The sequence below is a fragment of the Nomascus leucogenys genome, chromosome 17 (genome assembly GCF_006542625.1).
Source record: "Nomascus leucogenys isolate Asia chromosome 17, Asia_NLE_v1, whole genome shotgun sequence".
NCBI lineage: Eukaryota > Metazoa > Chordata > Mammalia > Primates > Hylobatidae > Nomascus > Nomascus leucogenys.
This window is the reverse complement of record NC_044397.1, coordinates 77374365-77388727: the sequence shown is the minus strand read 5'-3', so window position 1 is coordinate 77388727 and position 14363 is coordinate 77374365. Positions and strand designations below refer to the sequence as shown.

The window sequence follows — 14363 nt, the reverse complement described above, 5'->3', positions numbered from 1 at the left end:
AAACTTGTAGGAGATTGTGGCCTTGGTGCTCAGAAGAGGTCTTCAGCAGAAGTTTTTATGCCAACTCTTAAATCTTGATGACAGTCACTAATCTTGGAGGAGACTACTTCTCTGCTGCCGTTCTTGCATTGGGGCATATTCTCTGGGAAGCACTTGAAAGTGATTTTTAAAATGATACTCCATATTATAGAAAAAAATTGACAAAGGACCTGGAATGGTACTTGATGCATGGGAGGTTCTCTCTAAAATTTAAGTAGCTATTATTATTTTACTATTTTTCATAATATGAAACAGAGAATCATCAAGGAAGGACTACAATATAAAGTGTCATCCAACAGGACTGGAAATTCATAGCATTTCCCTGAGATTCTAAAATAATGCATATATAATGCATTCTAAAATACATAATGATTCTAAAATAATGCATACATAATGTAACCAAAAAAACCCTCTAAGTTACAAAACATGTGGTGACAATTGTTTATTTCTGGGGATAAAACGTGTTTGCCAGGAGAGATAGTTCCTCTTTGTTACTAGTCAATGGAGTTTTAGTTTTTTTTTTTTTTTTTTTTTTAATGAATTTGCTTCATGTTCCAAAATTAGTCTCCATTTTAGTCAAGCATGCCTGCTGGGCAGCTACAACTCCAGACTTTCAAACTGGTCTGGTTGGATGGCTTATAAAATCTGTGACATTTCTTGGCACTTGTTTTAAATCTGTTCCATGGTGTGAATCCTATAGTAGTTCTAGAGGTCTTCTATTTGAGGTACTGAGTGTATAAACTGTTGATTATCTGAAAGATTGTTCTGATGTATCATCTATAATTTCATTTAAAGTTTTATAATGGATATTCCATGTAATAAGCAGAGACCTTCATTTTCTTCATAATAGGAGAAATTTATTGCATTTCCATTCTTTTATAAAATCATATGACTAGCTTATTACCCATTCCATACTTGACAAAAAATAAAAGTGAATTCAGTATCTGTAATTGTTTATTAATAAAATTTTTCATCTTTTATCACATTGACTTTTATCACTCTGAAGTGCTCTAATAATTAAAACTAAATGAAATTAATGAAATTCTGATAATTACAATTCTTTAACTTGGTAAATTAAAAGAATTGGATATGTTGGGATTATTACAACAGGTTGGTTTAAATTATATGTTTGTTTTTAATGTTATTTTATGAAATTGGCTGCTTGAAGGAATAAACTAGGATTACAAAGTAGATTAAAACTAAAACAACATAATGTTTATAAATTGAGAAACAATAAATTACATATTGTATTTCCCCTAGATTTTTGTGGTATCTACTTCATTATTCATGTACATCCTAGATTTAAAAAGTAACTATTATTAAGGATAATTTTCCATTCATTTCTGGTTCAACTGTAAGGGAAGATTTCTCCCCTCCTCTCTTGAAAAAGGCTCATTAATAAAAATAACTCATATAACACTTAATAAAAGCCAGATGGTGATTTGAGTGCTTTACATATGTTAGCTAACTTCGTCCTGTGAAGTAAGCAGTATCGTCTGCATTTTTCAGAGGTAGCACAGAGAGGCTACTTACTTGTCCGTGATTGCACAGTTAGTAAGTGATAGAGGCTAGCAGTATGGCTCCAGTCAGTGCTCTTAACCACTGCTCTATACCTCTGAGGGCCAAAGATGTGAGCTGATCTAATTGATTATTTTTCAAAACAGCTTTATTGAGATGTCATTTGTATATCATAAAGTTCACCAGTTTATACAATTCAATGGATTTTAATGTATTTACAAAATCATGCAACCATTACCATGGTCTAATTTTAGAACAAATTCATCCCCAAAAGAAAGCTTTTACTTACTTGTGGTTACTCTACCATTTACCTTCTGATTGCTTCCCCCAGTCCCAGATACCCACTAATTGAAATTTCTGTATCTATGGATTTGTGTATTTTGGACATTTCACATGAATGGAATCATATAATATGTGGCCTTTGTGACTGGCTTATTTCACTTAGCATAATGTTTTCAAGGTTCATCCATGTTGTAATATATATTATTAATTCATTCCTTGTATTGCCAAATAATCTATTGTACTGATGAGTATTTTTTAAAAACCCCGTCTTTACATTTATCAAAGACTTCTGTGAAAATTAGTTTGTATGTTTCATTGTGTTCTTGTTTGTATTTTGGAGTGCTGGATACATATTGGAAATTGAAAGAGTTAAAACTGAGGCTCAGAGAACCAATGATTTTGAATCTTGTTTTTCAAATAGGACTAAAAAGAGCTGTGCCTCTATTAAGTTTTTCGGTTAGTTTAGTTTATAATTTTTTTGGAGCCTAAACTATGAATTGAGTTTTTTCATATAATTGTATTTTCAACTTGAATAATAACATGGATATGATATGTACTTCAAAGCATTTTTGAACTATATTATATTTGAGAATATTAAAGTAATATTGCCAAAACAATGTAATGGAGGATGTTACAAACTGTTAAATGTATTCATACTGTTTTGATTCTTAAGTTTCACAAACTGGGTAGGAGACATCACCAGATATTTGGGAAGCATCATAGGTATAGAAGTGAGAGAATGTGCAAGATCTCTTCTCTGGCTAGTGTGGGTCTCTTAAGCTATCATAATTTATCTTTTTGGCTGTTTCTTCTCTAAAACGTAAAGATAATTTGTGTTGTTGTAGAGTGACAGCATATACTACAGAGTGTCATCAGATAGAGTTTTCCTTTTTATTCTCATTGAAATAAAGTGGTCACTTGGTTTTTCTGAGTTCAGGCTTCCTCATGGATAAGTCATCTAGTTAACAAGTGGCAAAGTTGAGAACCTGAAAACCCAAGCTAGGTGTTTTTGTTGCTGTATTACAATGGCTTATAAAACAGATACAAGTATAGTATGTCTCTTTATTCATCAAGTATTTGTGGAATAAATAGATAACAATGAATTTTGGGGCGTCTGACCAGCTTTAATTGTGGTCAAAAGAAGGGTCTGAAGGTGACATTTTATTTTGGATATGGGATTTTATGGTCTTGAAAAGGATTTAAAAAAACATATATTTAAAAACTATCATTCTTGGACAGTCCTGGTTTACTATATGTGAGCCATTTACAATGTTTCCTTTTTATGCATCTTCAGTGTTTTTCTGTGGCCTTCCAGTTCTCTTGAGAAGTTTTAAAAAAGCACTATTTCGTACTTTATCATTTTATAAATATTGTGGGTATTCGGGTATTTAAAGGGATGAAAATATCAGTTTGTAACAGCTGACAAATGAATTGAAAGAGTTAGTATTACTAAAACAGCAGTCATTTGTCTCCCTCTAGCGATCACATAACTGTGTCACATTGCCCATTTACTGATCATGTTTTGATTGAAAACCAGAAAAAAGAAGTTTAATACCTTTTAAATTATGTTTCACATTTTATGAAATGTGGTTTACATTTATTTAAGATTGTCCTGATTATAATTTTAATAGAAAATCAGTAGTTCCTGCAAAGATTTTGGGAAGCCTTTAATATCTTACTTCATTGAGCCTGAGAAGCCATGGTGGTGATAACATCATTACTGCCAGGAAAAAAAATAATCCAAGCAAACTAAGACATACCATTGATTTTAAGATACATCTCCATTTCAGAAAGGATAAATTGTGGGAAAAAATCAGCATATAGTTTTAGTACAGTAATGTAATGTCTTTGTGGATATTAGTCATTGAAGTGGTTTTCTCATTTATAGAAAGAAGTTTTTCTTATCAGAATTTACTAGGACACATAATGGTATGATTAGATGAAACTCATTGATAATACAGTTGAAGGATCATATGTATTAAAAGTTTAAAGTTTAGAATTTTGAGTTGCGGGAACTTAAGTCAAATGGAGTTCTTTCTGATAAATGGAATTTTATGGTGGTAGCTTTGTAATATGTCAGCTTTGCTAGGCTGAACTTATTTTCCAGAGTTCCCTTCTCTATAATTTGTTTAGGATGAGACACAAGAGAGATTCTTGCGTGAGATTTGAAGTCAGAAGTGAAGCAGCAGCCATTTTTGTAGCTTATACAAGTTGTGGCTTCTCTCCTGGCTCACCTTGTTTGTATGAGGTAGTAGTAGCCAGGCACAATTGCCCTACCTTCTGTGGAATCCTCTTTCAGTTTCTCCATCTCTTGGGTTAGGTCTGTCAGGAAGGACCCCAGCATGCTCAAGACACCTTTGAGACTATCAGAGTCAGAATAAAAACCAACATGGACTTCAGTTTTCAGTCCATTCTGGTGGGCTTCAGCTGGTGATTGTGGATCCTATTTTGTTCTTGCTTTTCCCACTTTATAAATGTCTTGATTGCCTGCCTTACACAAACTAGTTCCAGCTTCTGCCGTTACACAAGCTCAAATCTCTTAGTGTCTCTCTCAGTCTGTCTGTTCGTCTGTCTGTTTTTCTGTCTCTCCGCAGCTGTTTGCTTATCTGGTCAAGCACTGACTGATAAATTTACCATGGTACGTAATTCTTAGGGAGATTTTATGCAATTTCAAATTTGAAATTCTAGTAATGTAAATTAACATTTAGGAAATTGAATTAACCATTTTCCCTTCAAAATGGTAGTGATATCTTTTGGAGTACTTAAGTATTCTTCAATGTATTGTAAGTAATTTTAAGGATTCTTATAAAGAACCAACCTGGTAAAATGCATAGACAAAGGTTTCTGTCTGGTATAATTTTCCTTCTGCCTGAAAGGACTTTCTTTAACATTTTTGTAGTGCAGGTCTTCTGTTGATGAATTTGTTCAACTTTTGTATTTTAGGAAAAGTCTTATTTTACCTTTAGTTTTAAAAGAGATTTTTGTTGTGTATAGAATTCTAGATAGATAGTTTTTGTATTTGAGTATTTTAAAAATGTGGTTCTTCTCACGTTTATTGTTTTTGATGAGAAATTCAGTGTCATTAGTATTTTTCTTCCTCTCTATTTAATGTGTTTTTTTCTCTTACTGTTTTTAAGATTTACTCTTTATCATTGAATTTAAGCAGTTGATTATGTTGTGTCCTCTTTATTTTCTTTATTTTTTATGCTTGGGGTTCAGTGACCTTCTTGTATCTGTATACTTATGGTTTTCATTAAATTTTGAAAATTTTAGGCCATTTCTTCAGCTGTTTTTTCTGTCTTTCCTTTTCTTCAGGGACTCGAGTACACATATGTTTTGTTGCTTAAAGTTGTTTCAGAGCTCACTTGTGCTTTTTTTTTCACTTGTGCTTTTTTTTCAGTCCCTTTTCTCTCTGTTTCATTTTAAATAGTTAAATTTTGTTTGTCTCCAAGTTCACTAATCTTTTCTTTGCAATATTTAATCTGCCATTAGTCCCATCCAGTATATATATTTTTTTATCTCAGACATTGTTGTTTTCATTCCTAGAAGTTTGATTTAAGTCTTTTTCATGTCTTTCATGTTTCTGTGTGTTTACTGTGTTCAATTTTCTTCTAGCTTCTTGAACATATGGAATACACATGTTTAAATGTCTGTTCATTAACTTGATCATCTGGCTGATTTCTGTATCAGTTTTGATTGATTGGCTTTTCTACTCATTATGGGTTATATTTTTCTGCCTCTCTGCATGCCTAGTAATTTTTGATTGGAATGTCATATTGTGAATTATACCTTGCTGGGTGTTGGGATGTTTTTTATATTCCTAAAAATATTCTTGAGCTTTGTTCTGGGATGTGGTTTAATTACTTGGCAACAGTTTGATCTTTTGGAGCCTTGTTTTCAAGCTTTGTTTGGTGGTACCAGAGCAGCATTTAGACTGGGGTTACTCTCTCCCCACTACTGAGGAAAGACCCTTCTTTCAATTAGGGAATACTGTAATTGTTCACCCATGAATTATGCGTTTTTCCACTCTGGCTGGTAGGAATAACCACTATTCCTGGCCCTTTTTGAGTTCCAGGCACTGTTCCCTGTAGTCCTTTTTGGGTGATTCTTTCTCCAGCCTGGGTTAATTTCCTCACATGCATATGCTGATCAGTAATCAGCTCAACACTTGAAGGGGACTCCTTGCAGATCCCTCGAGTTCTTTTTCTACATGATTCTTCTCTGGTACTCTGTCCTGAAAACTCTATTCTCCTTAGCTTTCCTAGACTCTCAGTTTCTCTCCATAACTCAGGGAGACCACTGGATTCTGCCTGAGTTTGCCTATTTGCCCTGTGGCCTTAAAAGTCTCTCTAGACAGTAATAAGCTGGAGCAGTTATAGAGGTGACCTCTGTTGTTTCTTTTCTTTCAGGGATCACTGACCTTTTATCCTGATGTCCAGTGGCTTGAGAGCTGTTCTTCATTCAGTTTTTTAGTTTTCAGGTGGTAGAGTTCATTTGGTTCTTGTTACTCTATCTTGGCACTATTTTAGTTGCATCTAATTGTGTGTTTTAGAGTCACTATCAGGAGAAATGTTTATTTAGAGGAGCCAAGATATTCTTTCTCAAATGATATGAATTATCTGGTATTCTAGGTACCCAGGTTAAAAGCCTGTATGGTTTTTCTGCACGTATTTGGCATTCTGTTCTTAGTTTTCTATTCCATGGTACTCAAAGTAGCTGGTTCAGAAACTTTGTTACTGGTCTATGTTGGAATGAAAAATGTACACTGCAATGTATGTAAATGCATTACTTCCTTCATTGAGAAAGTATTGCCGTGAAAAGCTGTTAGGTGAACCCAACAGTGTGGTTAGTGATGTAGTTGATTTATATTTTGTACAAGTGTCTTGTCTTGATATAGCCTGGTAACTGTCGGTGGTCTAGTACTGTTCCCCTAGTCACACTCTTGAGTAGCTGCTTGTACTTTATATTACTTAGTTTAACCAATGTGGACTTTTATTTAATATGCTTTTTATTGGACTCAAGAATATAGATAGGTTCTGTAAGATTGTATCCAGGATTACTCAGTTGCAGATATAAAAGAAAGCAAGCATCCAAAAGCCAACCTATGTTAACTTCAATTATCTTGATTTTTAAAAAACGTATATAATTTGCCAGGTGCGGTGGCTCAAGCCTGTAATCCCAGCACTTTGGGAGGCTGAGGCGGGCGGATCACGAGGTCAAGAGATCGAGACCATCCTGGCCAACATGGTGAAACCCCATCTCTACTAAAAATACAAAAATTAGCTGGGTGTGGTGGCGTGCACCTGTAGTCCCAGCTACTTGGGAGGCTGAGGCGGGAGAACTGCTTGAACCTGGGAGGTGGAGGTTGCAGTGAGCCAAGATCGTGCCACTGCACTTCAGCCTGGTGACAGAGTGAGACTCTGTTTAAAAAAAAAAAGTATACAATTGGATGGTTTTTTTGTATATTTACAGGGTCATGCCACCATCACCACAATTTAATTTTAGGATGTTTTTTATCATCCCACAAAGAAACCTTGAGTCCATTAACAGTCACTCTTTACATAACCCTGTCTCCAGCCCTAGGTAACCATGAGTCTACTGTCTGTGTCTCTATATTTGCCTTTTTTTTTTTTTACATTTGCATAATGATTTCGAGGTTCATCCATACATCAGTACTTTGCTTCTTTTTATTGCTTAATAATATTCTATATCTTGATGTAAAAATTTTTTTTAAAATATGGGGACAAGGCCTCACTATGTTTCCCAGCTGGCCTCAAACTCCTGGACTCCAGCCATCCTCTCACCCCAGCCTCTCAAGTAGCTGGGACTACAGGTGTGCACCACTGTGCTTGGCTTTTATCTAGATTTTTGATTTTTGAGGCAAATATCCTGAGGCAGTTTCTGACAAGTGCTTTACTGTTTTGAGATCCTCTACCACATGTATTTGCTGCCCTTCAAATTGGCTGTTTTTGGATTAAGTATACTCAGTATCATAGCAGTGTTTGAACTAGCTTTGTAGTTTCCTTATTTTTTGGCTTTTAGTTGCTACATTTTCTCTTCAAGATTCAGATACTTAAAGTAATTTACAATAGTAGCTGAATTTGGGTATGATCAGTGATGCATATCTTATACTTTATTACATAGCCAATTTAATTTTTTGTCTTAATGGCAGTGTATCAGATGAGTTACTTGATTTGAATACTAGTCAGGGATAAATAATGAATTAGAGTGAAGACAAAGAAACCCAACAGTGTAAAGTTTTTGTTGTTCTTAATGTAACAGTCTATGTCATAAGTCATTGAAGTCTGGGGAGGGGATCGCAGATTTGCTTTACATGATTATTCAGGGGCCTTGTTACCTTTTATATCATTCCACTGCCCACCCTTAGATTCCTAGAGAATTTATGTCTTCGTGATAGAAACTTGGTCACTGGCACATCCTGGTTTCAGCTGAATGAAAAGGGGAAAGAGATCTTAGACAAGGCGTGATCAATAATGTAAGTTGTAGAGGTGGAAGTAATATATATCATTTCATTTGTATTTTAACTGATGATAATTTAGATGACTATAATGCATTGCAAGAGAAGCTGGGAATACAGTGTAGTTTGGCAGTGATATGCAGTTACTGTGGTTGAAAGGAGGTCGTAATTTGGCAGACAACCAGCTGTCTCTGCCACAACACACAACACCAATATAGTAGTCTTTGAATTTAGCAGTTTGTGAATGAGATCTGGAAATTATCTTTGGAGAGTATCTTATAACTTAATCTATTTATTAGTACCACTGTTAAGAAAGGTCATATCAAGAGTAGATAAAAATCAAATTACCAAAATTTCAGTACCTCAATTATTAAAATTTTCAGTTATTATTTTAGAAAACTTTTGTTTAGGAATATTGGAAAGTTGAAATCATTCTCAGTTCTTCCATTTACTAGCTGTGTAACCTTTGATAAACTACTTAACTTCTCTGTGGCTCACTTTTCTCGTGTGAACGAGCATCATAGTTTTTCCTAATTCTTAGGCCATGTGCTCATCAAATGAGAATGTATTATACATAAAGCACATAGCATTTCCTACACAGTAGCTCTCAAGATAGCTGTTATTGTTATCATAGCATTAGGTACCTGGTTTTGGACAGAGGCAGTTTAAGGCATTTAGTATCTAATACATGGAATTGCCAAAAACCAGTTTTGAATTTATGATCTCATTGAATTTGTTTTTGTTTGTTTTTGCCAATTGTCATCAAGAAAAGATACAAAAGGCTTAATTTTAATACATGGGTTGATTATTATAACTTATGTATACATAGCAATATATTTCTTTCAAGCCAATTACTTTAATTTTGTACCTGCTTTACAAAGTAATAGTTTTAAGAAATTCATAATATATTATTTCAACAATATATTTATATGCTTTTAAACTTGTAATTTTTGTATTGATAAGTACAGAACTGTAAAATGAAGCATTTTTATAGTTTATTTCATAGGACTGCATCATTGAGTAGTTCCCATTCAATTAAATTAAGAGGCAATTTTAAGTAAAGTTATACTACCCTAAATTTTTGTACTTATTCCCTAACTCTTTAAAAATGTATATGAAACCTAATGTTAAAAAAAGTCACTAGTCTGTGGAATAAATTCATATTCAGGAAATAATTTAGACACAAGTATATTTGTAGCCTGTCTCTCTTCCCCCTCCTCTCCACTCCAACCACAAAAATAATGCTTGGATCTGTTATTTTCTATAAAAGTTGAATTTAAGTACATTTGTTCATAGCAGATTTTTCAGTGAATTGAAGGTAGCCCTCATCACATTTTTTTACTGTAGTCATGCACCACTTAACAATGGGGATATGTTCTGAGAAATGTGTCATTAGGTGATTTCCTCTTTGTGCAAACATCATAGAGTGTACTTACACAAACCTAGATAGTATAGCCTACTGCACACCTAGGCTATATGGTATAACCTATTGCTCCTAGGCTACAAACCTGTACAGCATGTTAGTGTACTGAATACTGTAGGCAGTTGTAACACATGGTAAATATTTGTGTATCTAAACATATCTAGACATCTTAGAAAAGGAAAGGTTCAGTAAAAATATTGTATAAAATGTAAAATTTGTTATACCTGTATAGGGCATTTACCATAAATGGAGCTTGCAGGACTGACAGTGCTCTAGGTTATTCAGGGAGTGAGTAGTGAGTGAATGTGAAGGCCCAGGGCATTGCTGTACACTACTGTAGGTTTTATAAATATTGTGTACTTAGACTACACTAAATTAATTAATTAATTATTATTATTATTTATTTTTTGAGACAGAGTCTTGCTCTGTTGCTCAGGCTGGAGTACAGTGCAGTGGTGTGATCTCGGCTCACTGCAACCTCCGGCACCTGGGTTCAGGTGATTCTTGTGCCTCAGCCTCCGGAGTAACTGGGATTACAGGTGCGTGCCACCACACCTGGCTGATTTTTATGTTTTTAGTAGAGATAGGGTTTCACCATGTTGGCCAGGCTGGTCTTGCACTCCTGACCTCAGGTGATCTGCCCGCCTTGGCCTCCCAAAATGCTGGGATGACATGAGCCACCGCACCTGGCCAGACTACACTAAATGTATAAAATATTTTTTCTCCAAAAATAAATTAACCTTAGCTTACTGTAACATTTTCACTCTCTTTTTAAAAACTTTTTGATTCTTTTGAAATAACATTTAGCTCAAAACACAAACATGTACAGCTGTGCAAAAATATTCTTTCTTTGTATCCAAATTCCGTAAGCTTTTTTCCATTTTAAAAACTTTTCTTTTCTTATTTTATTTTATTTTTTGAGATGGAGTCTTGCTCTGTCGCCCAGGCTGGAGTGCAGTGGCATGATCTAGGCTCATTGCAACCTTCGCGTCGTGTATTCAAGCAATTCTCCTGCTTGAGTAGCCTCTCGAGTAGCTGGGACTACAGGCACACACCACCATGCCCAACTAATTTTTTTTTTTCTTTGGTATTTTTAGTAGAGATGGGGTTTCACCATTTTGGCCAGGCAGGTCTTGAACTACTGACCTTAGGTGACCCGCCCACCTAGGCCCCCCAAAGTGCTGGGATTACAGATGTGAGCTGCCACACCCGGCCAAATATTGTTATTTATATTTTTGTCTGGTGGATTTGTAGAAACCAGAGAAGATGCCTTTATAGTCTGTGTAGCTGTCATCATAACTTGGTATTTTAGTTGATTTCAAAATTAGGTGTTTGAGAAAAGCCAGATTAAGTGAAATGAGTGGGATTTGATTTAAAATCTGACTAGCAATTTTCATAAATAATTGTTTTGTCAATAATTTGTTATTTAAAGTGTTCAGGTGCTAGTTTACTAAATTTTACTCTGTATATGTGTGAATCTAGAATACCATACCTTTTTTCTAGATAATTGTTAGTGATACTGTATCTGGTTTCTTCATATGCTTTTGTTTATAATCAGAATTTTATTTTTTAACATGAGAATAAATGTGCTCTGTTATCTTAAATACTTTTAAAATGTGTTTAGCCACCTAGATGAATGATTCATAATCTTTTTATCTGGTTATTCGTATGTGAGAGTTATGACTTGTGGGAACTGGTAATAGTGGCTCATGGAAACAGTGATTTTTTAGTTTAGAAGCGGGAGGAAAGTCCCTGCATGAATCTGAAGTACTCAAATCTCTTTATCTCCCTTTGCCCCAATTCTTATGATTGTTTTCATATCGGCGTACAATGTAGCAGGCTTAATTATCTGATGGAGATTTTCTTTGTTTTAATATTAGAATTATGATGTCCTTTTGGCATGATTTACAAATGACCAAAAGTGTTTTAGAAAAATTGTCTTTTAGATTTTACTCTTTTAAAGTTAATTTTTGAAAGCATGATTCCTAGTTGTTTGAAATGGCAAAGCTCTTAGCTTTTTCATGCTAAGGAGGACTGAGCCACATTGAAGATGCTTATGCTTAACTCAGACATGAAAACTACAGGCCTGAAGAATAATCCTTACTTTATCATTTTCATGTGTTTTGAAAGGAGGCTTGGATGCTGGGAAGCTATCAGGTGCCTTTATGGGGGCACCAGAGAAAGAGTCTAAGACGCTTGTTGTAGTCAGAGTTAACTTATAATTCACTGTAAAATTAACTGACTCAAAGCAATTAGTTCATAATTTCCATTCAGTTGCTAGTGATTTTTTTCTCTTTTCCTATGCATTTTGTAGAATGCTGTATACCCGTTATAGGGCTTCATTACTTACAGGATTGGAAAGTAATTTTGTCTTAGGGAGAAATACTTGGGTTAAATCTGTAGTGTATTTGCAGTGCCAAGAGAGCATTGGTAAAACTAAAAATAAAAAAAATGTAAACATTATTTAGAAACCTCTCTGGCCGTCTTTATAAATCAACAAGACAAATCCTGAGAATGTGCCCAATTTCACAGCAATCATTATGATTGCAGAGGAAATAAATATTATTTGTTTTTTCTCTGGTATTATGGCATTGGAACCAAAAAAGCATTTGGTACAACAGTTTTTGGTTAGTGTTACAAATTCAGTCAGACAAACATTTGCTTTGAACAAAAATAAATCAATAGGGTTTATCTGACTTTTATAAAATAATGTAGCAATGTTCATATTCTAGCAAGATATTTAAAATGATATTCTATCAGTAAAATACTTGGGTGAGTTCTTTTATGTCAATTAAAGTGAATTATAAATACTATATAATCTTTCATACTTTTAACCTGGCAGAATGGTGATTTTTTTTAGTTTTCGTTGCTGGGTAGGTAAGTATTACTGTTTTGGGGAGAAATTTTAAAATTGTTCTTTAATAAAAATAATTTTATCTTAATTTACCAATTCTTTTATTGTATAGTTTTCTATAACAAAGCACCTCCCTATATACACTGTTATATTTGAGTCTTATAAATTGTCCATTTAAAGTAGAATATTCCAAGTAGAAATTCAATTCAATATTCAATTTGTTGCACTTACTACCTCTTTTATATTTGTCTTAGTGTCTTTGAATATTTGTTTAGGCCTCTGAGTCACACTGGCAAGAACATTAAGAACATGGCTTTAGGCATATTTTAGTGCTGTGATGGCACTTAGTGACCTGTTCTAGAAAAAGTGGGTGTTAACCTTGATGGTGTCGTGTAAGACTTGATTTGTTGTGACTAATTTTAAAAAATTTTTCCTCATTTTTCTTGCCTGCCCCCTGGTGGAGAAAAGTTAGTAAAATCAACACACAGGGTACATGAAAAGTCTGAAGGTGGGGGGAAAATGTATATAAAAAAACTAATCATTGCTCATGCCTGTAGTCCCAGTACTTTTGGAGGCCGAGGCAGGAGGATTGTTTGAGCCCAGGAGTTTCAGCCTGGGTGACATGGCAAAACCCTGTCTCTATTAAAAAAAAAAAAAAATTAGCCGGGCGTGGTGGTGGGTGCCTATAGTCCCAACTACCTGGGAGGCTGAGGTGGGAGGATCACCTGAGCTTGGGAAGTCGAGGCTGCAGTGAGCTGTGATTGTGCCACCATACTGCAGCCTGAGTGACAAAGTGAGACCCCAGACAAACAAAAAACAAATTATCGATTAGTTTAGTATATGAAAATTTAAATATATGTTATCATTTCAGGTTTTATAGTCTTAGCTTCTCAATTTTGGAGGGAACAAATGTGGGATTAAAATTCTAAGAATACATAGTTTTCTTAAAGATATGCAAATTTGCTTTACTGATTATGTTTCTGTGTTTCTCAAAATACCTTGTTGTCACTTCTCAGGGTCTTACTGAAGTAACACAAAGTTTAAAAATGGAAAATGAAGAGTTTAAGAAGAGGTTCAGTGATGCTACATCCAAAGCCCTCCAGCTTGAGGAAGATATTGTGTCAGTAACACACAAAGCAATTGAAAAAGAAACTGAATTAGACAGGTATTTCTCATGCTTTTAAAAAATAAATTCAATAAAAATTTTAAAACTTTAAAACATTATAATGTTACTTTATTATACCTATCTCAGTTTAAAGGACAAACTCAGGAAGGCACAACATGAAAGAGAACAACTTGAATGTCAGTTGAAGACAGAGAAGGATGAGAAGGAACTTTACAAGGTAATTTATTTTTACCATATCTATTGCCTGTTGCTTCAAAAGAAATGACCCCAGAACTTAGGGGCTGTAGGTCAGCAATTTAGGAGCAGCTTAGCTGAGTGGTTCTGGCTCTGGTCTCTTGTGTAGTTGCAGTCAGGATGTTGGCAAGGGCTGCAGTCAGCTAAAGGCTTGATTGGGACTGGAGGATTTGCTTTCGAGATGGCTTACTCCAGTGGCTTTTGGCAGGAGGCCCTTCAGCTCCTCTTGAAGTGGTCTTTTCATAGGCTGCTTGAATATCCTTACAGCATGGCAGCTAGCTTCTCTCAGAGTGAGTGATCCAGGAGAGAGCAAGGAGGAAGTCACAGTCATATGGTATATCACCCCTAAAAGTTAGTTTTTCAGGGAATTAATTTGCTGCTGTTTTAGTTACTTAATAGGTAGTGTGTA

At 34.7% G+C, this 14363-nt stretch overlaps 1 protein-coding gene across 7 annotated transcripts in view; it reads left to right on the top strand.

Moving 5' to 3' along the window:
* TAX1BP1 (Tax1 binding protein 1) overlaps positions 1-14363 on the top strand; it is a 92225-nt gene that overhangs the window by 33787 nt on the left and 44075 nt on the right. For all 7 annotated transcript variants that reach the window (XM_030795567.1, XM_030795572.1, XM_030795570.1 and 4 more), the window contains exons 6-7: positions 13611-13759; positions 13847-13937. In XM_030795567.1, the coding sequence (XP_030651427.1) occupies positions 13611-13759; positions 13847-13937 (240 nt within the window). The remainder of the gene's footprint in view (positions 1-13610; positions 13760-13846; positions 13938-14363) is intronic.